Consider the following 25,614-nt stretch of genomic DNA (forward strand, 5'->3'; position numbering starts at 1 on the left):
TTGATCAATATTATTGTGGAAACCAAAAAGGAGTACGTTGATTGGTCAACACCCAAAACCTATTAACTGAAAGTTTATTTGAAATTTGAATTTTGGGAAGAGTGTGGATGTTATATTGCTTATCATCTTGAAAGACTAATTTCATTCTCTACAGGGCTTGAATTAAATTCATATATACAAGACTACAAAAGTTGAAACTTGTATAAGAGCGAGATTTCATATCTTGATTGAATATTTTGTGATTAATTACTTTGAGTTATTAAAGTACTAAATCTTGAAAGCATTTCTAAAATCAATCTAATTTGTGTATATTATTTTGATCATTTTTGTTGAATTGAATTGTTGGAAGAATATCTGAAAATCTACAAAGTATTCAAGTTACCATACTTACACTTATTCATAAAAATTTATAACTTAATTAACTTCCCGCTGAACTTATAAACCAATTTTGTTTGTGTTGTGTTGAAGTATTGGATTGTGGATTGATTGTTCAAATAAGGTTTGGTTGTGTGATTGCTAGATTTACAAGAGGTTAAGAATTCACGAAAGGAATTAAAAGAAATTTTAACAATCCAATCCAACCCCCCCCCCCCTTTTTTGGGACAATTCCTTAACTTTCAAGGTGGGTTAGTTGACCTAAGTCGATATTGATTTGGGTCCTAGATATATAGGCTGGACCAAGTTTGGGCTAGGGCTTGAGCAAGTTGGGCTTAGGTTAAATTTTTGGGCAAGGCTTAAGTTGGGGCTTAAGTAGGCTTGAATCAATCTTGGGTTATGCCTATGGGCCTACTGACTTAAGTCATTGGGTTGGATTTGGGTTTAGGCCTAAGTTATGCTTGGGCTTGGCTTAGGCTAGATACAATAAGTTGGGATGGGGTTACACGGATAAGTTTGACGAGTTAAAGGGTCAAGGGGCCCAGGTCAACGTTCGATCTGAGTCTTGGACCTTTAGGTCAGCTAATTATTTGGGTCACCTATCTTAGACCTAGGTCAAATTGACCTCCAGTCCCCAAGTCAGATCCTGGGTATGGGTATTCAGATCTAGGCGTTCAGATCTTGATCTAAATATATGGGTATTTAGGTATGGGTATTCGGATTCAGATTTTAGATCTAGGCTTTCAGACCTGGATTCAGTACCTAAGCTTATTTAGAGTATTTTAGAAGAATTCCTTTTAAACCAAAATCGAATTTTGCTTAAAGATTTCGTTCAAATTCAAACTTAAATTACAAAGTCCTAAATATAAAATTAATCAATTTTAATCATACCAAAAACTGAAATAGGGACCAAAATTGAAATAGTGTATAACAACCTCTATTTCTGAATTCTTATTTGCAAAATTGCTCTTTTATCCTTGCACGAACTCTTCTAATTCTTTACTGTCAAACCCTTTTTCTAGCCTTTGCACTTGAACTTTTTAATCTTCAATTATTCCCCAACCCTGTAATTATCAGCTTCTTCTTGAATGTTCTCCAAATCACAATCCCTTAATTTTTCTTACACTCTCAGTATCCAAGTCTTTTCTCTAATTTTCCCGAATTTGCCTAACAAAATTCTCTCAATTTTCCTTCTCTGTCTCTTTTTTTTAGTGAATAATTCCTCTCTTCAACCGTGTCTCTCCCCCCTTCTGAAACTCACTATTTATGAGCCTGAGGGATCTATTCAATTAATTCTGATTTGATTAATCATAATTTAACTTATCAATCCAAATTAAATTGAATTGATCAATTTATGCTTGCATTAAACTATGATTTCATCCACATGTTACTTGTGCAAACTCCCACATGTTAATTGTGCAATCCCACATGTCTAATTTCTTTTTTTTTTTCTTTTGTGCTTGTAGGTTTAAAGATGCCGACACACTGAATTTTCTCCTTGCTTGTTTTTCTTTCTTTTTTTTAAATTTTTAATGCATTCAATTTTTTTTCCTGTATTTTCTCATTTTATTGAATTAATGAATATACACAATTGTCTATCAAATTTTTTAAAAAAAAATGGATTAAGAAAACACCCAAATGGGCTACTTAAGGCCCGGACAAAATGGGGTGTCTACACCAGTTAGCCTATGCATTCAAAATCAGCCAACCAATTACTATGTGTATCTTGGCAATATAATTAGACACTTCTTAATCCCAACCACACAACAAATCACATTTGCTCAAATTTATTTTATTGTGAAGCTTAATAGCTCCACCCCTTAACCAAATCCATAAACCACTTCTCTCGGTTGTCATATTCAATGTCCATACTTCTTGTCTTGGGTGTAGTCATCACCTCTCCTGTTGCACTCACGATGCTTCCTTCAAACTCATACACATTTTTTAAATTTTTACTCTCTTTATTAGGGCAAGCAGCTCTCTACTAGCCCACATAACTCCTCCTCAAGTGCAATACCCCCATCAAACATTTCCAAAGAAATTAAGTTCCTCCCAAATTTTGGGACATGACTTGCCTTGCTTAAGATCTTTGTACTTTTGTCATGATTCCTAAGCTTCACACTACTAATTCCTATGATTTTTTTCTTCATCATTCATCATGGTCATGTTCATAGACCCTCTATGCTTCTTCTAAGTATCTAAATGCTCCCTCTCAAAAAACACATGATGGGATCAAGCTAAAGCCAAGAAACCATGTTTCTCTCAATTTTCCTCCACTTTCGTGTACCATTAACATATAATCATAATCCTCCACTATACATATATCGTTCAATTTCCTCACAAAAGTATTAGACGTGCAATATTTTGACAATAGTATCACTCCTTATTAGTATGACTTATCCTTGTTCAAGAGTTTGATCTAGACTTGTACCTTCCTCCATTTCCTTACTTATCCATCAAGAACTCAAATTAGCCACTAAAACTCCACCCCCAACCAAAGAGGAGGTGGATTTTTTTATTTCACCTTATCATTTTCTAGCATGATACTATCATCAAGTCAAAACTTTTTGTACCCACCATCAAATTCATTATCATATTCAATTGTCATAGTCTTCTAAGACTTTGTAATCATGATGATGCTTTGTCAAGTCACATTCTTCTTCCATCTTGAACTCCCCATAAATCCCTTTCTTCAAAATAATGTATTTTTGAGTGATTTTGAAATAAGAACCTTTTCTAAAGTTGCATGACCTATGGTGATGAATATGTTGGTACTTAACATCAAAAGTACTCTACGGATGGTACTTACCGTCACAAGCCGCAATTGCTTCTCCCTCCCAATCTTCCTCGCTCATTTCTGCATCTACACCCCCAATTTTACTCCATCATCTCATCTAGTTTCTCATCCCCTTAATCATCCAAACATACCCCAAACATTCAAGCCAATCTCCATTTTTGTGCTTTCCATCTTTGACATCTCAAATCATAGCTTTAATACTAATTTCTGCCTAAATTGGTCCTTTTGTATAGGTCCATCTATTTCAAGCGTCATCTGGCCTAAACTACAACTTGAATTCAAGCCACATACAACACAACAACCTCAATGAGATCACTCCAACTCCCCTAAAATGTTACTAATAGAATCACTTTTCATACTAACTACTCTCAGCCAGAGCCCAAATGCAGAACAAAAAATCCAAATTCATGATGTTCACTCCGCAAAAAACAACTACATTCAGATACATACACACAAAGAAACATTGAGACATATCTAAAGAGTTATCAAAAGCAATTTGTGATGATCCAATTGTTTACACTAAATACGACACATCAAGTGGCAAACCAAGACTGTTGAGCATTCTATTAATAATGAAAACTTATCTACAATACAATGTTCTTAATTGCATAAACAGAGCCTTGGTCCCCTTGTTTCCCCGTATGTGTTGAATTGTACATGGTTTATGAATTCATGTTACTATTGGGAAATTATTCCTGTCATTGTTTAACTACAAGCTGGACAGCTTCACCATGGAGCACAGGCTCAAGAGTTGTGAAGGGAAAAAGCTAAATGAAGCAACCATTTTTTTGTCGGTCTTACATCTCCCTGCTATTACCATTTGCATCTTCACATTTGAAATGGGACTTCAGCCCAATCCAACACTGGTAATAATCATGATCCATGAAAGGAGACTCGAGAGCCCATGGACAGATTCGAGGGATTAAACAAGATTCAAACATGAAAGCCATTGTGTTAGTTATTTTATATGGTCCTACATCATTTCCACGCGCAATAGTAGCCTGTGGTAAAAAAATAAGGATTGTTACAAGGACTGGTAATGACAAAGCAAGAATGATGGTTCCTAAGAACAATATATTGCAATATTTTATATTTAACCAAGTATGTCTTAAATGACTGAAAATTGAATTTCCTTCGGGTTGTGAGCAGACATACCTCATATGTCTTCGTATCAGGGCCATGAGGAGTCATGCAGCTATGAAGGCTTGCACCACCGGGAAGAAACTCCGCTTTTGCCTGAAAACAAAATTATTAACAATGTAATCATCAAACAAAGATAAACACTGGTTTCAAAGTCATACTCAATTTTTTGTCAAGCCGTATTCCCAAATTAACATCCATTGGTATAGAATACTACCTTGGGCATCAAATGGGATAAAGCTGTCTTCACCTCTTTTCATTTGTGGTAGCAATCTTAATTGGCCATTTCCCCCCATTCCTTTTTTTCCTTTTCTTTTCACACCCATTCAGTCAGAAAAGTCACAGTTTAATATGGATTTACCTCATATCCACCATAAATCAGGCCCATGAATTCACTCATGCAATTGCGATGGTAATATGGAGGTCGAAATGTATGCTCAGCAACCAACCACCTAGGAGGGAAAATGACAAAATCAAGCAATGCCACCCCAGGCTTCTCTGTTGGGGCTGTCAGCACTGCACCATAGTTGCACAAACCAAACGATGACTAAGAAATGAATGGATAAAATATTCTGTCTCAAATTTTTGATAAAGAAATTGAAGTTGCAGACTCTACCAACCTGTATTTATTGAAGGATCACCATGATCAACTAGAACCGTATTATATGGGCAGAACTTACTTAGTTCATACTGCAAGAACAAAACGCCCCTCTCCAAAATCGGGCATGAGACACATTATTTATTGTAATAAATCTAGTTAATTTTAAAATATCAGCCAACACTATTACCTAACCAAGAAAAAACTATTACCTAACAACTTAAACAAAAGAGAAAAGGGCAGCCCGCAAGCATCTCTTCATCCATATGAACAACAAGGAGGATTAATACTAAAAGTCTAAAGCAGCATTACCCACCTTGTATGGAGCATAATTACCATGCCAAGCAACAACATTGAAGGGCGAAAAGTCTTGTCTTGCAGTAAAAAGCTCGCCACCGAACTTTTGTACAATAGTGTAACCTGGACAGGAATTATTTGCAAACCAGGCTGTGGGAATGAGGAAATCCCTTGAAGCAGCAAGACCATTAGCACCTACATACAACCAAACCAACATTTTCATCATGATGGAACTCCAAAATCCACATATAAAATGAACTGATGCCACATGATCTGAAAAGAAATTTTTTGCATTTATTATTACTCAACAAGCAAGAGATTAAGTACCTATCGGACCAAGATCAGGAAGTTGGAAATGAGTACCAAAAATCTCTGCAACATAACCACGAGAAGGACCATCTGGCAGGTTAATGATGAAACGGAATCCCTGGGGTAAAACAGCAATCTCCCCAGGAGATACCTGCAATCTTCCACATTCAGTAGTGATCCATAGCCCTGTTAAACAGGCATAGAGTGAACAAAGATTTCAAATGACAACAGTTCTCAAAATAAAGTTTCAGCACAGAACACATTCACAAAGATATGACCAGAGATACAATAAGAGAATCACCATTTCATGGCTAAGACTCAACATAAATTTTTAAAGGAGACACTGACTTCTCCTCAAATTTCACAAAAAGACATAGACCTCCCTCAGGTTTCAAAAATCCTATAAATCTCCCAGGACATTTGATTTTCAGGGCACTTATACCCCTCCCTAGACTTGATGATAAACTAATGAAGTAAATGTCCCAAATATCATATATCAGGTTTATAAAATTTTTGAAATCACAAAGGAGACCTATGTCTTTTTACCAAACCTTAGGGAAGTCTATGGGATTTTTTAAATCTCAGGAGAGGTAAGAGGTCCGCATCTTTTTTCAAAAGAGAAAATCAATGTCTTTTGCCCAATTTTTAAACAGTTCACCATTCAATGAGAGTCAACTATGAATTGGTGGGTGAACTTTAGTAATTACATGTACGGTTCTAATTGACATTCAATAATAAGAAAAATTTGCACAGATAAAGAAAATTGCATGAGTATAGCCTAGGGGAGGGCGTGTTGAATACATGTTTCACATCAAAAGTTACAACACATCAAAAGTTACCATCAATGACCATATATACTCATCCTCTTCTTGATTTCAAAAGTCTCCTTGCAATTATTGCCTCCGGTCAAGTGAATCATGAAACAATGCAGACCACACACAAACAGTCCAAATTCATTCTGTCAAACATGCTGCTTTAATAGGCTACCATCAAATAACAATCACATGGGGCACACGCAAAGGAGAAAACAGTGTTCTGAGAAAAACTGATTAAAGAGAAGGAAAAAATAGGTACATCTTTGGAAAGGATTCACGATATTCACTTACTTCCCTTTTGAGGGACTATCAAGAAGTCACCGTCAGCGTTGCAGAAAGCACAGTTTTCCATTGACTTGTTGGCAGAATACCTACAAGTCAACAAAACTCTCCTACTTATTAAAATGCATGTATCCTTCAAATTTGCAACAGCTCTTCATTCCAATTTTAGTATTACAAGGTAAAGTGACACTGTGTCAGTGATATGAGGTCATGTAACAAATTCATAAAGCTATTATACATTTATGTGTACATGTAATTGACAAATGAATATTACAAACAATGCACCTTTGAACACCAGAATAACCATCTGTCTTGCAGTATTTCCACAATTGACCATAACTATTTTGATTTCTCAATTAACTATTAAATTAGCGTTATTAAAGACGATCACCAAGGGTACTAAGGCACTAAGGCTAGGCAAGGCACAGGGAACACACCTCAGCTAGGTCCAGGCAAAGAAATATAAACAATGCATTGCCTTGGTGAGTGCCTAGCCCAGGCAATGTGTAAGTGAGGGAAGAGGCCCCCAGCTCATTTACTTTCCTTTTATGTCAGCTATTTATATTCTGTCCCTTATTTACAAGTATTTGAGGAAAAAAAAAAAGGAATTATTAGAGGAGCAGTTCTCTCATCTTCAAATATATATAAATTCAAACAGAAGCCTCTTTTCTTCTATTTCATTTTATATTTATTTACATTTGGGTTTTTTTGGGGGGGGGGGGGGGCGCAGCTTCTTTATATTCTGATTATCCTCTAAAGAAGAAGGAGAAAATAAGAGGATAATAGTCTAAATATAGTTGTAGAAAGCCTTCAACTCTCTCTCTCTCTCTCTCTCAATCTGACACACAAAGCCCAGTCAACATCGTTTTCTTTTTTCCTTCCCTTATTGCAGTTTGAAGAAATAGGTATCTTTTAGAATGATAAACTTTTGGATGATGATTGTTAGTGATTTAAGCATTAGATAGCTTTTGGTCCAAAAAAAAAACTACTTTTATATTAGCAGCTTGATTCACTCAAGCGAGCCTATGGAGTCACCGAGCACCTTGAGCAATAAGTGATCTAGGATTAAATTAATGGCAATGGAAGTGGCCCCTTGCTTGTATGCACCAACCATCAACTGCTACGTTGAAAATTCCCCCTTTTCTACAATACTCATGAATTTCTCCTATGGCCCTCCTGGTGAATTACAGATTGCCAGCAAGTGCCCCTCTCCCTCCTTGTCCCAAAACAAAAAACACAACCAAAACAAAATAAAAGTTTTTTTCACAAAAATATAATTAACTAGTTGATATTCCTTGCGTATAAAGAAAGTACTGAGGAATGCAACATAGAACAAAAACAAGACCACTGAAGTCTGACCTTCACCACACTTAAATACCTACCATTTCCACTAAATCTCAAAGTTCAAAAATGGTCAAATTGGTGACAATGGTTGCATGCTTATATCAATTGTATTGAATACCTTCTTTGTGAGGGTTCTTCCCATTTTTGAGCTAATTACATGGCTGAATCTCAGCAATTATTAATCCTGTCTAACTAAATAGGAAGCTAAAGTATACAGCTAATCACAAAATATTTACAGCTGTAATACAAGAATCATGCCATAAATATATAGGCGAATTATGGCTTGATATAATCTGACTAACAGCTAAAACTTGACTGCTCTGTTTCTAATCATTAATCTTCTAAATCATTAAAGTTCCATTTTTTAAAATGTCTACATAAATACACAAACATCTTGTAATTTTCTGATATAATAAGACAGTTGCTTCTGTGGTGAAAAAAATGTCTAGAATTGAGGGCATATTTTCATTAGCAGTCTTAAAGTTCATCCATTGAATAATAATAGAAATAAAATAATAATTCAAATAAATTTCTTTTAAAATCAAGTCCATCAAACAAAAGAAAAAAATAAAATAAAATTCTTTATCTTACCATAATGACAATAATTACAAAACCTTAAAAGAATCCAAATCGTCAATTAAACTTTCTAATTTATATAAGAACTAAGAAGTACCTACCAAAATTTGTTAGATTGCCCTGCACCACTTTCCACCAATCAAACAGTGTATATTGTAAAATGATATCATTCCCTTCTCTATTTTCACAAACAAGCATTTGTGCATGCATGAAGACAAGAGCCTGCAGACCACAGATGCAAGTGCATGCATGAAAACACACATGATCTTAAAAAAAACAACAGAAAAAAAATGTCCACACAATCCAACCAAGATAATTGCAAAAATTCACTGAACTAGTATGCCCAAAAAAGAATTCTTCTCATTCAACACTAATAAATTTAACTGTAAAATGTAAATGCAGCAGAACCTCATGCTTTTTTATTTCTGAAACTTTATTGATAAAGTAAATCAACCATCAAAAAAATTTAAAAAGAATTGAGGCAGATGTTGATGATTAAACACAGAATAACCTGCACACAAATATGTGATAATAATCAGATCAAGTGAAATTACTGAGCTAACTGAAAAAAACTAATTACATGTGAATAGCGTATCCATGCCGAAGATATGAGCTGCCAGCCCCACATATTGTGTATAACCCATCAATAAAATCAGTTGGTGAATCAGGAATCTCCACTGGTTTCCACCGCAATTGAGTTGGGGTAGCAGTACTATTGGACTGGTTGAATTCAGTCACAAGTTTTCCATGACTTGGGACACGAGGTTTAAATGGTTCATGGGTAACTGATGGTTTGATCCGATATAACCAACTGCCCAATAAAAAATATATCAAATGCAGAACTTCAGCTTTTAATAAATATATAAAATATGAAATTAATTTGAACAGAAAGCTTAAATAAGGGGTTAAATTTTTAAATGAATTTAATTGAGTATGCTAAAACAATAATCCATTAGAAAAAGGTTAAGAAAACATTTATATGAATATCTTATAAACCAAAAAGACAAAACAAATATCCACACATGTATATACACATTAAGACAGGTGGAAGTGAAACCAGAACAATTTTTGCATAAGGACTAAATTTGCAATTTGAGTTCAATTGAACATTCAAACCTCAATCAAACTTGTCAAAATATTCAGGACGTGTGATCAGAATCAAAGAAAATGTGTTTAAAATCACACTTGCAGATTGCATAAACTCAGTTCAAAATTCCCATTGTACATTCAGGCGATTATCACATACCACCATATATTTCGGCTTTCCACAGAAAGCAAAAACGTTGACGAGAATTAAAATAATAATTTTTTGGATCTGTAAACTAAATTAACACCTCATGGTGATGATCAGAACAAACGAGGAGAGGGCCGTCACAGAGTAAGAAACATAAAGATAATTAACTGAAATTTTCCTAGACAGAATCAAGCTGATCACAGTTCGAACGCGGTGGGGAGAGCTCGCAATATAGAGAAATTGCCATCTCCGCAATACTTCAATCGAAATCATATAATATTAGAAGGACTGAATCAATCACAAAAATTGAAGTCGCAATTTATCTCAATAGCAAACAAAGCAAAATAAATAAATAAAATAAAATATAAATAAAACGAAAGCATAGCCTAAGCTGGACATGTAGAACATGCAAATGACCCAATTTAAAGCAGAAAAAAAAAAAATTAATGGAATCAATAAATGACATCCACAGAACTAAGCAAATGGTCAATCGGAACTTTTAGAGGTACTTCGCACGCGAAGTTGTCTAAAAACACTAGCCCTGCCAATATAAGTCTAACTTTAGAGAGAACGCAGCCTCCGTCTGAACTCCACATCAATCATGGACAAACAATAGTCGAACCAGTCAACCGAACACTCGTGATCAAACAAAGAGAGTCCAAATTGAAGAAACTAATACAAGAATATACGCGCGCGCGAGAGAGAGAGAGAGGGACCTTCGGAGGTTGAGCTTGCGAGGGGAAGTGAAGGAAGTACCAGAGATCTGCTCGGCATAGAGGCCGTAAGGACAGACGAGAGGATTGTTCTGGCCCCGAGGAAGAGCACCGGCAATCGCCTCCGACGAGAAGTCGTTCCCGAAGCCCGACTGGTACTGCACATCCGCCGGAAAATCATACCCGTCCATCTTAACAGCCTGTTTGCCCTCCATATGAGCTCCGAACTAACAGAAAAGAGTAAGGAAAGCGCGCAGAGAGAGAGAGAGAGAGAGAGAGATTGGTTGCCACTTGCCAGTGTGTCAGCGTGGCGGATGGCTTGGGTTAGGCATCTCAGGCGGAAGAGACGTCTGCTATGCGGAACTTCCCAGTATTTTAATTTAATTCTAAAACAAGCAACCACAACTAGGTGCTGACGTGGCCTTATTTATTACTTGTCTTTTCATATAAAATATTTTTCAATAAAATCCACGACACTCCATTGTATTTTTAAAAACTACTAAAAAATTAAATCTTTCATTAATTAATCGTGTACATGTGAAAAAAAGTAATTAATTTTAATTATAATAAAATAATATTTTAAAAAAACACATATTTAATGAATTAAATTTAAAAAATTAATCAACCTAAAGTCTTGAAAACTAATTAACTCACTCGAAAATCTAATTAATTTTTAAATTAGCTGATGTATTTGGTATATCTAGTATTTATAATTCTACAAAATATTTATTAGATGTAATTTTCATAAAAGTTTAATGACTAGACACACCATAAAACATAGTTTAATATTTTTAAAATTTAAGTAACTAATCAAACATAGTGTTAGAAAAAGATAAATTAAAATTTCAAAAATTCATTCTTATGAATTCAAATTATAAAATGAATGTTAGTTCTTCTCTATGAAAAATATGAATGCTAAATAAATAAATAAAATTCAAATTTATATTAATTGGTTGATAATTGTTTGTGACAATTTACCTAACTTTTCTTGATATTATTTAAGTTTTTATGTTATTAAATTTGATATTCAATTAAATCCAAAAAATAAGTTACACTTAGACCAACGTCTAATCCAAATCAATTTTTAAAATTTATATTTTATTTATTAGCGATATATGTAGCCATTTAATTTTCATGACATGTATATAGCAAATATTTTGTAATAATATAATTATTTAAGTATTTTTTATGTATTATTTATTTATTTTTTAATAATTTAATTTTTAAAAATAATAATTTAATTATGTTGTCATGCTTATGCAACTAATTGACTTGACTTAGTAGTTAGGTATTTAATTCACTTATAATTTTAATTTTTAAAATATATTGTATAACTAATCAACTATTCCAACTTAATTTAATGAATTAATGTCATTTTCTTAATTTATCTTATCAAAATTGAATGGAAGGATAAATTTGTCATTTTGTTAAGGATAAAATTTAATTTTTTTCACTAAACTTAATAGTTGGCTAATGGTCAAGTAACGAAGTGTCATTTTTTGAAAAATTAAATTTTAGGAGGTTTTGTGATAATTTTAGAAAACACAGGAGTGGAGTGTCACTTTTTGAAAAGTGAGAGGGTTGCTGGATTTTACCCAAATTTTTTGTTTCCTCTCGCTATTTCCCAATTCTTATTGTCCCCATTTAGATGCATAACTCAGCATTTCTATTTTTTTTTTACAAAAAATAAAATAAAATAAAAGGCACTAATCTCCTCAAGTTTGATAAATAAATACTAATTTTTTAAAAATTCTATAAACCTCTCTTTGATATTTCAAAACTTACAAATCTTCTCACATTTAATTTTGAGAAAACTACATCCCTCAAAATTTTTATCTTTTTATAAAATACAAAAAGAGCTTAGTGTCGTTTTAACAAATCTTAGGAGAGGTCTATGTAATTTTTAAAATCTTAAGGCTTTGTTTGGAATTAGGAAAATATTAATGATGCCTTTGGGAGCATGAATTTTAAGTCTTAAAATTGAATTTAGATAGATTTGAACAAATTTCAATACAGTTTTATACTATATCTTATTCAGATATAATTCAACTCCAAATTCAAGACCTCTTCAAACATAAAGGAAAGAAAAGGTAGATATCAAGACATTCTTATTTTTATGTTTGATTATTAAGAAAAGTGATAAAGAAAACAAAAAATACACCAAATCTAAGAACAAAATTTTGATTCTACTCATCATTAAATTTGATTTTTTTCATATTTTTAATCATATTAAAATAAGTCCAATTTTCAATATTATTTAATAAAAATGAAATATAATGAAAAATGAGTTTCCTCCTTTCATTTTTCTTTTAATTCCCTAAGTAAAATTCTTGATCCAAACCGAACCTAAAGGATTTTTTTTTGTGATTTTTCAAGCTTCAAAAGAAGTTAGTACTTTTTTATTTTTTTTTTACAAACCTTAAGGAAGTTGAGAAGTAAAGTGTACTCTCAAGAGGAGGGTGAATTGAATTTTTAAAACTTTCTTTATAAATTCTTGTTTTACAAATTCTTTTAGTTATTCTCCCATTTCACTCTCTCTCTCTCTCACACTCACACACACACACACAGGGGAAGAGTATCAAAAGTGGTAAAACTATCACTTGTCAAAGAATGAGTATTTGTGGACTTAGAAAATTTATAAAAGACAAGTTGAGACTTGGTTAAGACACATTAACAATAGATCATTCAGTTATTTAAATTTTGTAATTCAAAATGAAGTTAGAATTTCACAATTTTTTTAAAAGAAGACCTATAATTTAGTTGTTATTTTAAATCTATTTATGAGCTGTGCTTGGATAACTAAATGACTCATCCTTAATGCATCTCGATCAAATCTTAGCTGGTCTTTATAGATCTCCTAAATCCACTAAGGATTGGTCTTTAATATATATTTTTCTATTTTAAAATTTTTTAAAAAATAAAAAAGAAAAATAGGTATAACACATAAGACTAATGTTATATAATAAGTTATATGTTATTTTTTGGAAAGCTTTTTTTTTACAAAAAGGTTTAGTGATTAACTTTATTTTTTATTTTTAATGATTAATTATGATTAATATAAAGCATGTATAATTAGCATATCATGATCCTCTATAGTTTAAGTAATAGTTAAATATATTATTATTTGTTTATATAAGTTTTAAAAGTACTAATCGTTATGATTTTTAATGTTTGCATTTTTGGACTTGCTTTAAAATCATTTGACATAATTTGATCATAGAAATAATAAGAGTTTGAAATATTTGATAATAATAATAAAACGAAGTAGGTACTAGTAGGAAATTAAAAATATATGTTACAGTTTAGTCTGTGTGAATTATAGTTAAATAGAAAAAATATGAACTAATGAATATCGAGGTTATAGAGAAATAGATATAGATAATATAAATAAATATTTATAAAAAAAATAGAGGATGAATATACTTTCATTATGGGTATGAATGTTTGTGTCGGGATATATTGGATTCACATTTGAATGTGAATCTTCATATAGTTTTTGATATCTCAATCTTCTTGTCAATTGTTTAATGGTGGTAAGACGATTTTGTCTATGAGACATTGGTAATTCATTTTGTGATATACGATTATGTTGTTTATTTCTTACATAATTGTAGCGGCGCTTAACTAAATATTCTGCTTTTTGTTCAATAGTCATGAAAAAAATTCTTACTCTCTCATTATTGAGATGATATTCTCATTTTTGTTTAGTTTGTTGTAGTTGTTGATGATTTGTTTATCTAAATTCATCTCTATAAAATGAAGAAGAAATATATTACTAAAGCACATTATAAAATTAAAATAGATTGCAATAAAGTAATAAAACATTATGTGTAATCTCAAAGTATACATCAAAAGAGAAGTCACTATGAAGAACCGAATACTTGAAATTGTAAAGTAGAATGACAATTGTAAAATAGTATGACATTGTTTATAAATTAATAGTTCAAACATCGGACAAGATTTAACATGGAGGTAATTATTACATAATTATTTGCTTTTGAAGTCTTATTTATAAATTTTTTAAATACCTTATTTAAATTGATAGAAGTTTTATTCAATTTTAGCGAAAATGAAATAAGTTTATAATGCTGAATACAATTTATACGCAAGATTATTAGTAGATGTAACTGATGCAAAAAAAAAAAATGTGGTAAAATTAAATTTTTTTGTTGTTAATAAATTTTATAGATTTGTACATTTTTTTAGTAAATTTTAATGAAAATGAAATAAGTTTTTGTCGAATATTAAACTTGAATAGGGGGATGGCCGACAACCCATCTCTGTTGAATTTGGGCAGTCGGCCACAAACTAGCCCACCATTGTTGATTATACTGTTCTAGCAATTGCTATAAATAGATGTATGTGTGTGTAATATAATGTGTGGTGTAGAGAGAGACATTAAACAATGAGATGAAGTGTTTCGTGTATTTTGAATTCCTCTGTAATTTTTTTTCAGATTGAAATCAAGTGCAATTCCTCATCGAGTTTCAATCACAACCAGTGATTAAGTCCTCTTCACCCATTAGTGGTATCAGAGCGTCCAAGTTCGCTGAAATTCGTCAAACAGAGGCGTATAGAGGGAAATTTGATTTTTTCCCCAAATTTGAAGTTGCTCAAAATATAAAATTGAGCATACCATTGTGAAATTTGCGTCAAAACGATTCCAAAGGTGACAATCATGCTTCAAACGAAGTTTGGGAGCCCCCACACGGGCCCTCACGCATCGACTGACAAAATAGTGTCCTCCACATGCGTCGCATGCGCTGGCAAGGACACTGACTGCCGACGTCACACGCTCCACGTGCCCTCACACGTCTTCCTCGCCTGGCTAGTGAGATCAGACCCGGACACCTGATCTGCGACTCGGCTCAGCAACCTAGAACCCGACTCGGCTGACGAACCCACATCCAGCCGCCAACACGCGGCACGCGCAGAAGCCGCCAAGTGGCCCTAACAATAATTACTGACGTCGTTATCTCCATTAAGTCAAACTGTTTTTTAAAAAAACAAAAACTAGTTCAAAAATTTTTGGCCAGTTTAGTGATTTTTAAACCGATTCTTTGCAACCCAAAATCAGTTCCTAAAGTTTTTCGATCTTTTGAACGCATTGGTGGCATTAGATTTTCCAAAATCAATCTCTCTCACCCTGTTTTCGATATATTAAACTCGATGGCTAATGGTACTACCTAAGCGGTCATTCCAAAGTCGACACAAAAGAATTATGACAATTGGTCTATTCAAATGAGAGCCTTTCTAGGTACTCAGGATGTCATGGACATCGTTGAAGATGGGTACAGAGAAAGCCCATCAAAAGAAGCCGAAGCAACTATGTTTGACGCTTAAAAAACGATCTTGTAAGTTGATCGAAAGAAGGATTGTAAGGCAAAGCCCATAATTTACTAAGGCCTTCATGAGGCCACGTTCGAATTCATCGCCTTTGCCAAAACATCCAAAGAAGTTTGGTACTCTCTCTATCGAACACACAAGGGTGCAGACAAAGTGAAGAAGATTCATCTTCAAACATTGCGAGGTAATTTCAAATCCTTAATAATGAAATCTACTGAATCTATTGCTGATTACTATACACGAGTTATGATAGTATCAAACAAATTGAGAAGAAATGAAGAGACTCTCAACGACGAGAGAATTTGTGAAAAAAATTTGCGATCTTTGGATCCAAAATATGATTATATAGTTGTGACTAGGGAAGAAATAAAATATTTGGAAGCCATGTAGGTAGAATAACTTGTGGGCTCACTCCAAGCCCATGAGCAAAAATTCAACAAAATGAGTGATGATAAAGCACCGAAGCAAGCCCTCCAAACAAAGTTGTCCCTCACTACAAATAGATACAACAAAGGGGATACATCACAACAAGAAAGAGGATGAGGCCGAGGATCTCATGGAAGAAATTATGGAAATTTTGACTTTAGAGAAGGTGGCAGAGGCGGAAGAGGTCTCACTAGAGAAGGATACAATCAACATAACTATGTCTCATAAGGTAGAGGACAAGGAAGAAGAGGAGGATACAATAATCGTTCGAACGTAGACAAGAGAAACGTTCAGTGCTACAACTGCCACAAGTACGAACACTACAGTAATTAGTGCAGAGGTAATCCCCAAAATCACGAAGTAAATAAAAATGCTAACTTTTCATAAATGGAGAAAGCCAAAGGAGAATTGTCTATGCTGATGGCACATAATTCAACCCACCAAGACAAAAATGTTTGGTACCTTGACTCTGAAGCTAACAATCACATAACTGGAAGAAAGAACATGTTTACTGAACTTGATGAGAAAGTTCAGGGAGAGATATCATTTGGTGATCTCTCTAAAGTTCCAATTCGAGGAAGGGGAAATGTTCTAATCAAAAGGGAGGGTGGAGACCATGCTTTTATCTCCAACGTGTACTATGTGCTAGCCATGAAGACTAATATACTTAGTCTCAGACAACTTATGGAGAAAGGCTATCAAATTAGCCTTAATGATAAACAGATGGTGATAATAGATGCTTGAGGTAAGCTCGTTACTCGAGTACAAATGACAAAGAATCGAATGTTTCAGCTTGCTATTGAACATGATACGCCAAGGTGTTTGAGCGCTATCATCAAATGCAAAGACTGGCTATGACATCTTAGGTACGGACATCTAAATTTTGAAAATTTGAAACAGTTTGCGAGCAAGAAGATGGTGAAAGGCTTACCCAACATCCACCACCGAAATGTGATATGTGAAAGTTGTGTTATGAGCAAGCAACATAGAAACAACTTTGGAAAGCAAGCCAACTGGAGATTTACCATGCTGCTCTAGTTAGTACACACAGACGTATGTGGTCCATTGAGGTCGTTTTCAAATGGACAAAACTGATACTTCCTTTCCTTTATTGATGATTACAGTAGGAAGACTTGGGTCTACTTCCTGAAAAGGAAGTTAGAGGTGTTCGACAAGTTCAAAGAGTTCAAAGCTCTTGTGGAGAAACAGATTGGTTATTACATCAAGTCACTCCTATCAGACCAAGGAGGAGAGTACAAGGATGAAGTTTGAATTCCTTAGGCAACAAGGGATTCAAAAATAGTTCACACCGACCTACACACCCTAGTTGAACGGTGTAGCTGAGAGGAAGAACTGCACGATCCTTAACATGGCCAGAAGCATGTTAAAGGATAAAATGTGTCTAAGAGTTTTTGGGCAGAAGCAGTGTTATATGTAGTCTATCTGCTCAACCGATATCCTACGAAGAGTCTTGATACAAAGACACCACATGAATCCTAGAATACTCACAAGCCTAGTGTGAGTCATCTTAGAGTGTTTGGCTCCATAGCCTACGCCAAGATCCCAGAGGCGAGAAGGACAAAGTTGGAAGATAAATGAAAGAAATATATCCTTGTTGGATACAATGACAGCACCATGGGATATCAACTCTATAATCCCATCAACAAGAAAGTCATTCACAGTCGAGATGTCATTTTTAAAGAAAATGAATCCTATAAGTGGGACCAGACTGAATCTTCCAAAGATGCGAAATTGACGCTTGAAGGAGAAGAACCCACATGGACAAGAGAAGTGGCTATCGAGTCACAAGTTCCCGAGCTGCAAACACCTCCACACAATTCACCACGAAGGAATGAATCTCCACTTCCAATTGAGCATGAAATCTCAGACATGAGGCCTAGAGGAGCCCGTAATCTAGCTGATCTGTATGAAACTACAGAACCTATAGAAGAATATGTTTCTTTATACTGTCTGTTATTGACCAGTGACCCAGTTAGCTTTGAGGAAGCTAACGAAGAAGACAAATGGAGAAAAATGATAGATGAGGAGATTCAATCCATCGAGAAGAACAAAACTTGAGAGTTGACGAATCTCCCAAAGGACCGCAAAATTATTGGTGTGAAATGGGTCTAAAAGACTAAAAAGAACACTCAAGGAGAAGTTCATAGATACAAAACAAGACTTGTTGCCAAAGGCTACAAGCAGAATGAAGGGATTGATTATGGATAAATCTTTGCCCTGATTTTTAGTCTTGAAACCATTAGATTACTAATTTCACTATTAGCACAAAATGGATGGAAGATTTACCAGTTGGACGTGAAATCAACATTTTTGAACGGTTTTCTAGAAGAAGAGATCTATATCAATCAACCACTAGATATGTGAAGAAGGGAAAAGAAGATAGAGTGTACAAACTGAAGAAAGCACTTCATGGTTTAAAGTAGGCACCTCGTGCGTGAAACATGAGGATTGATGATTATTTTCAAAATAATAGATTTGAGAAGTGTCCCTACGAGCATGCGCTGTACATGAAGATGGAGACAAACGAAAGCATGTTGATTGCCTGCCTATATGTTGATGATCTAATTTTCACCGGCAACAATCTAAAGATATTTGCTGCTTTCAAAAGGAGCATGGTCAAAGAATTCGAAATGACGGATATTGGCCAGATGACTTATTTTCTTGGCATAGAAGTCGTGCAAAACGAGAAGGGAATCTTCATCTCCCAAAGCCACTATGCAAAAGAAGTACTGAAGAAGTTTGGGATGGAAAAATGCAATTCTATGATAACTCCAGTTGAAACGGGATTATAATTGAGAAAGAATGAGTAAGGAGATGTTGACCCCACATATTTCAAGAGTCTGGTTGGAAGTTTGAGGTATTTGACATGCACTAGGTTAGACATACTCTATGGAGTTAGACTAGTCAGTAGGTACATAGAGACTCTTGACTAATCCCATCTAAATGCAGCAAAGATGATACTCCGCTATGTCAAGGGTACCATCATTGATGGTATGTTTTATTCATCAAGAGGTGATTACAAACTTATTGGTTATTCAGATAGTGATTGGAAAAGAGATCTTGATGAAAGAGAAAGCACGACTGGATTCACATTCTTCATGTGAGATACAACGTTTACATGGTCATCAAAGAAGTAACTTGAGTATGTAGCTGTTAGCTCAACTATTTGTCATAGTGTATGGATTAGGAATGTACTGAAGTATCTGAGATTTCTCCAAGATAATCCCACAGAAGTCTACATTGACAATTGATTAGCGATTGCACTTGCGAAGAATCCAGTATTCCATGAAAGAAGCAAGCATATTGATACTAAATATCATTTTATCAAGAAGCATGTCAAGAATAAAGAAGTGGAAATGATATCTTGTAAAACGTATGATCAGATTGCTGACATTTTCATGAACCCACTTAGACATGATATTTTTGTAAGACTAAAAACAATGCTCGGAATGACAAAGTCAGGAGAGTCAACTTTAAGGGGGGATGTTAAAGATTAAACTTGAATAGGGGGATGGCCGACAGCCCACCTCTGTTGAATTTGGGCAGGAGTCGGCCACCAACCTCGCCAATCAGGCCACCATTGTTGATTATACTGTTCTAACAATTGCTATAAATAGATGTGTGTGTGTGTGTGTAATGTAATGTGTGGTGTAAAGAGAGACATTAACCAGTGAGAAGAAGTGTTTCGTGTATTTTGAATTCCTCTGTAATTTTTTTTTAGATTGAAATTAATTGAGTGAATTACTCACTGAATTTCAATCACAACCAGTGATTGAGTAAGTCCTTTCCACCCATCAGCTTTTAATGTTAAATACAATTTATAAGTAAGACTATAGGTAAATGTAAATGATGTGAAATAAATGTGATAAAATGATTTTTTTAATAAATTGTACGATATTTTTTTTTTCAAAATTTTGGAAAATATGGAGTAAATGACAATTATTCATACCTTACAATTAAATGTGTTTGTGTTGGAAAATAACATCATTATTGACTGTCTAAGGCAATAATTTTTTATACTTATATACACTCAATCATTATTGAAGTGCCTAATAAGAAAATAACACGACGTTGAATAAGCATATAAAAAATTACATTTTATTTTGAATTGAAAACCATTAAATGTTAGTACAGTAAGGGGAATAGGGCTTTCTGGTTGCCGGTTCATGACTCAAAGTTAGCGGCGAAGATGTACGGTTCCTTTGAAACCATTCGACATATATTTTTGAATTTTTCATAATTTTCTTAAAATAATATTGTTTTAAAAAGATATACCCTCTACAATTAAAAAGGGGATTCCCCTTTCTTGATATAACTTTTAACATTCCCAAAATAATCTTATAACTATCCATAAAAATTTTAAAAATATTTTTATAATACGCATTGTTAGAATTAATGTGATCCCAAGAGGGGGAGTGAATTGATTTTTAAAACATTTTTTTAAATTTAAACAATTACGCCGATTCACCACATATCATATCTCATTAAATATAAAATACGTGTATGTAAAATGATTAAGTTATTGGTTCATGCATACACGTGTATTTCATTTAATGTAATTGTGTGCATGCAACTAAATATAACAGTAAATAAATATGTATATACATACTAAATTTAAAGTGCACTAATTTAAATAAGATAGGGAGAAAGAGACACAAGTTTTGTTATAAAGGTTCGGCCAATACTGTCTACGTCCTTGCCTTGGGCATGCTTCCCAAAGATTTCACTAAACCTACTCACTTAACTGGACGAAGCAAAAACCTTTTATATCCTCTCCTTATGGGGCGAGAAAAACCCCAGCTTAATTATTAGGCTGAACCAAACTAGTCTCACTTACAGGACTGAGACTCCCCAGTTCAATTATGGGCTGAACCGAACTAGTCTCACTTACGGGATTGAGACTCCCTAGTTTAATTATTAAGATGAACCCAACCATTACAATAAAATTATTTTTGTACATGAAAATGCTTTTGAAAATACAAGCTAAGATGTACATGTTTTAACTCAAATAAATGCACTTTAATATGATATGCAATAATGCTCAGTAAAGTAAGAGTGTTTATCTAAATAATATTTTGCAATATTTGAAAAGAATGTATATAATAAAGAGTTTCAAAGATTTAAACCCTACAAAAGATTTTCTCTAAATAATATTTTTCAAGGACGAACCGGAGAACCTAGGGTTTTAGTTTCAAATGATTTTGCACAACAAAACAAAATACAAACATTTAAAAACTATATGTGCAAATTAAAATGAATGCCCAAATTAAAATGCTCTCTTTAAAAAGTTTTTCAAAATAATGAGTGGAAGAGAATGGAGAGCATAAAATATAACCCTATAAAAGATTTTGTAATAAAAACAAATTTTGGGGGAACTTTTATTATAATAAAAATTAGAGAGAAAATGGACTAATCCAAGTTGTTAATCTGGAGTAATAAGGCGGTATATATAGACTTAGGAAAATTTTTGACAGTTGGGGATACGCTAAGAATTATTAAAAAGATTTTAAATGAGTTTAGGAAATTAACCTGGTTTTAACCCTAATTTACTTCAGTAAAAATAATTTTAACCCGCGAGATTCAAGTGCTCGATCTGAGATTCGGGTGCCCAAATAGGCTCAGTCAGAAATTCAATTTTTAAAGGTTTGGGTGCTCGAAGACAGGGTCGGTTGGCTGAACAAAAGACAGAAACTTTCTGTCCGCGGTTCAGGGCTTGAAACTAAATTCGGTTAACCGAACCAGCAAGTTTGGTCGCCCGAGGCATATTTGTTCGTGGGGTTCGGGGGCTCGGGTTGGTGAAAAGGTACATGACATGAGTTCGGTCATCTGGGGACGCTCAGTTCAATTTGGTTCTGTCGTCCGAACCAAGTCAAACTTTTGAATGGATAGCAATTCGGTTGCCTGAGGCAGTTTGAACTGTCAGGTTCGGCCGCCCGAAAGCCAACTGAATTTTACCTAAGGTCATTTTCTTTACACTAAAATTTCTCTAATAATATGTGAACTATGTTAAGGCTTTGTACACTTAAGTGTGGGAACTTAAAGTCTATCTAAGGGTTCTTAAGGTCATTTGGATCCCTATGGTCAATCTACAGTTATCTGAACATTCAAAACATATCATGAAATATTTATATATTATTATAAACCAAATAATAAAAATAAATGCAATACAAATTAAAATCAAAATGTTTTCTTCTATTACTCTTCATTTTCAATGGAATTCACGAGTAGTATGTGAGCTTTATGTCCCTACTGGCTTTCATTTTGCGGTATTTTATGTTCGTACTGAAATGATAACCTGTTCAAACACTAAATGTAAACATAAAATACTAGTGGTTTGTCAGTATCAAAACAGAAATCGGTCTCAAAAAGCTAACATGCGTATACATTTTAAAAATTTTCATATAATGATTCAAAAATATTTTAAAAAATACCCCTCATTATTCATAAATTTTCTAAAATAATATTTTTTACAATGTAAGAAAGGAGGTTTTTTTTTTAAAAAATAATTTTTAATATCTCAAAATGTCTTATAATTATCCATAAAAATATTAAAAAAACTCTCTATGCTATTTCATGTATATTTGAAAAATATAACTAATTATTTTTTCAAAAATTATTTTGTCATCATTATCACTCAAAATTGTAGAACGCACGCATCGCGCGTGCCTCCAACCCCCCTCTCGTCTTCACGCAAAGCAGGCAAGGGAAGCCCTAGGGGCTCTTTCTCTGCGCAGAGCACGGCCGGCCGGCCACTGCCGCCGTCGCTCTGCTGTCACTACCGCGCCACTGTTTGGATCTCTCTCTCACGCGCATGACTGTGTGTGTTTCTGTCTCTGCCGCTGTCTACCAGAACCGCAGGTATCCTCTTTCGTGCACCATCGTCTGTGGCTGCTGGGTGCCATTGCCTGTCGCAGCGACCACCGGTGCTACCCTGCTGTTGCCTGCCCCGAAGCCACCAGCACCTGACAGCCACGAGTCCACGGCTCTCTGTCCGCCATAGCCGAACAGGTACAACCCCCATATCTTATTTTTCTTCTTCTTCTACTAAACCGATCCCACCCTCGGCAGATTTGCCCTAAATCCAGTCAGTGCGAGGAGAACAGGCTCACATAATTCCAAGTTTAAAAAAAACAAGATGAGGCGATAATATGGAGCAAATAACACGACTGCAGGATTTAAAAAAAATAAAATAAAAACAGTAGGTAAGAGAGAGAGAGAGAGAGGGGGAGAGAGGGAGAGCGGGCACTGACCTGAGAGGAGACATGGCGGCTGGAGACTCCGCAGGCGGGGTGTCGGCGAAGGTACAACCATTCTGCACTCTTGATTTCAAATTAAACCTGAAGTAGGAAAACTAGAATTTTGTAATTTGATTAGAATTATAAGATGATTCTAAAATCACTAATTTAAAAATTGATTACAGGAAGAAGGAAAATAATGTAGGAGGGAGGGGAAATTATGGAGGAAGTTGCAGGGAGAAGATTGAACGGTTGTTTTTATATATTTTGAAAGGACAGGGTAGTTGAAGGGTAATTTTATGTAAATTTACTTGTAACTTGATGAGTATTTTAGATATTAAAAGAGCAGACAAAAAGGGGGAATCCCCTTTCTATCAGTAGAGATTTATGATTTTATTCAGATGTTTTGTTAATTACATTAAAATCAATAATTGTAATTTATTTTACATTCAGTTAAAATTTACAAATGAAGCTAGTATAATATTGTACCAAAGTTCTTGGTTCAAATCCAATGAAGTGTTCAAAACCCACTGTTGTTTGGCCAAATCATTTAGCATGCACTTGACATGAAGTCTTTGATGGGAGATTCAACCACGCTAACAACATTGGCATTTACTTGGACGTTAGATGGGGTCTGCTAATCAATATCTTCCCAATATAGTTGCAATTTTTTGACTTTGTTTGATCTCTATGCTTAATGAATGTCTCAACTCTTAAGCAATTTCTGCAATTGTTTAATTGGTTAATCATATAATTTTTTTTTCTTGCTTTTCTTTTTCCATGTGCGAAAAGATGTTAGACAATTGCTCAATGGGAACTGTTTGTGATAATGATGCTCTTGGACAAAGGGGAAATGTTAAGAGAGTCGTATTATCATTAATCAAGCCATCATATACCCTAGGACTAGGTTTGAAGAAAGTACGACCTGAAAATCGTGGAAGATTATGCTATCTTCTATCCAGACTTGTGGGACAACATAATTGGACTGAAGCGAGCGGTGTCCTGAGCTTGCTGTTGAAAGGAACCTGCAAAGACAACTCTCCTATGCAAAATAGGATGAAATACCGGGTATGTATGTAATGGTGTATATTTCATTCATTTGTTGTTTAATTTTTGTTCATTAACTTTGGAGTAGGTCTACATCTATCATGCTTGCATGAGCGAAGTGCTAACATTATTTTGTGGAGGTTTTTGAAAAATCTAGATGATTGATGTGGTTCTTGAGCCATTTGAAATTCTAATTTTTTAGGGGAACTATGTTATGCACACTTATTGTGTATATTTTGATTTAAGATTGGAGAAAATGTTGCTAGTTTCAAGTTTTTTTTTGTCATACTTTGCCTTTTGTACACGATTTGGAATTTTGATCATGAATTAGTAAGAGATTTTGACTTTTTGGAAATTGTTTTCTTTTTTATATGTGACTATATTTCAAAAGGAGAGCAGGGGCTCCCATCAAAGAGAAAAAAAAAAAAAAATACGAAAGATTAGAGGTAAAAGTGGAGATAGAAAGATCTAAAGCAAAATAGTGCCATCTTAATCATATCTAACATTCCTAAATGTGTTAATGTGAATGTGGCACTATATATCGTCAAAGGTGTCGCGGGCACTAGTTAAAGCACTTTTGTTTAATTAGCCAGCCAAAAGTTTACATGGTTTACCAACAAAACAATTTATTGTCATTGGAAGAAATATAAGCGGAAACATTACACAATTTATGAAAGCAATGGCGAGCAAGTGGTATACGTTGAAGTAACGAAATTCACTAAAGCAAAACCTCTGTTAACAATGTGTGTCTAGCGAGGGAGGCAAGTAGGCTAAACACGTTTACAATGGTTAGTGAGTTTTACAGATCGATGAACACTCACCCTTCTCTAAAGACTGTTGGCACTGGGAAACATCAACTTGTCGGAGGAGTCATAGTCCCATTTTTAGTGTAGGGCGAAACTTTCTTTGAAAAATAAACCTACACTAGTTATATATGATGGTAACCCATCCATGCATATGAGATAAGTGGTCACAGGCAAGCATAATGCCCTGAACAAGCTTGGCTTTTGATGAGGCCATGCTTGATTCTTTTGCTACCTTGGTGAACAAGGAGAATCT

General features: G+C 34.3%; 2 protein-coding genes across 6 annotated transcripts in view; one reads left to right on the plus strand and one right to left on the minus strand.

Moving 5' to 3' along the window:
* Positions 1–3,643: 3,643 nt before the first annotated feature.
* Positions 3,644–10,859, minus strand: LOC131154863 (homogentisate 1,2-dioxygenase). 2 transcript variants are annotated; one of them, XM_058107669.1, is made up of 10 exons: positions 10,776–10,859; positions 10,484–10,680; positions 9,114–9,344; positions 6,623–6,702; positions 5,535–5,702; positions 5,227–5,402; positions 4,933–5,002; positions 4,674–4,828; positions 4,328–4,408; positions 3,644–4,173 (listed from the first exon to the last, which is right to left on the minus strand). In XM_058107669.1, the coding sequence occupies exons 2-10, from the start codon at positions 10,669–10,671 to the stop codon at positions 3,970–3,972; spliced, it is 1,353 nt and encodes a 450-aa protein (XP_057963652.1). In that variant the 5' UTR covers positions 10,672–10,680; positions 10,776–10,859; the 3' UTR covers positions 3,644–3,969. The 2 variants fall into 2 exon arrangements, with proteins under 2 accessions (XP_057963652.1, XP_057963643.1); XM_058107660.1 differs by having other exon boundaries at positions 10,484–10,839.
* A 12,034-nt stretch (positions 10,860–22,893) lies between these two features.
* The window catches only part of LOC131154876 (uncharacterized), a 34,666-nt gene continuing 31,945 nt past the window's right edge, over positions 22,894–25,614 (plus strand). For 2 of the 4 annotated variants that reach the window (XR_009136684.1, XM_058107693.1), the window contains exons 1-2: positions 22,913–23,281; positions 24,301–24,576. Coding sequence is in view for 3 of the 4 variants with exons in the window: in XM_058107693.1 (XP_057963676.1) it covers positions 24,301–24,576 (276 nt within the window). In the remaining variant the exon portion in view is untranslated. Of the gene's footprint in view, positions 23,282–24,300; positions 24,577–25,614 lie in introns of all 4 variants that reach the window. The other 2 variants (XM_058107681.1, XM_058107699.1) reach the window with 2 other exon arrangements.

Source organism: Malania oleifera, chromosome 1, assembly GCF_029873635.1.
Source record: "Malania oleifera isolate guangnan ecotype guangnan chromosome 1, ASM2987363v1, whole genome shotgun sequence".
In the NCBI taxonomy this organism is placed as follows: Eukaryota; Viridiplantae; Streptophyta; class Magnoliopsida; order Santalales; family Ximeniaceae; genus Malania; species Malania oleifera.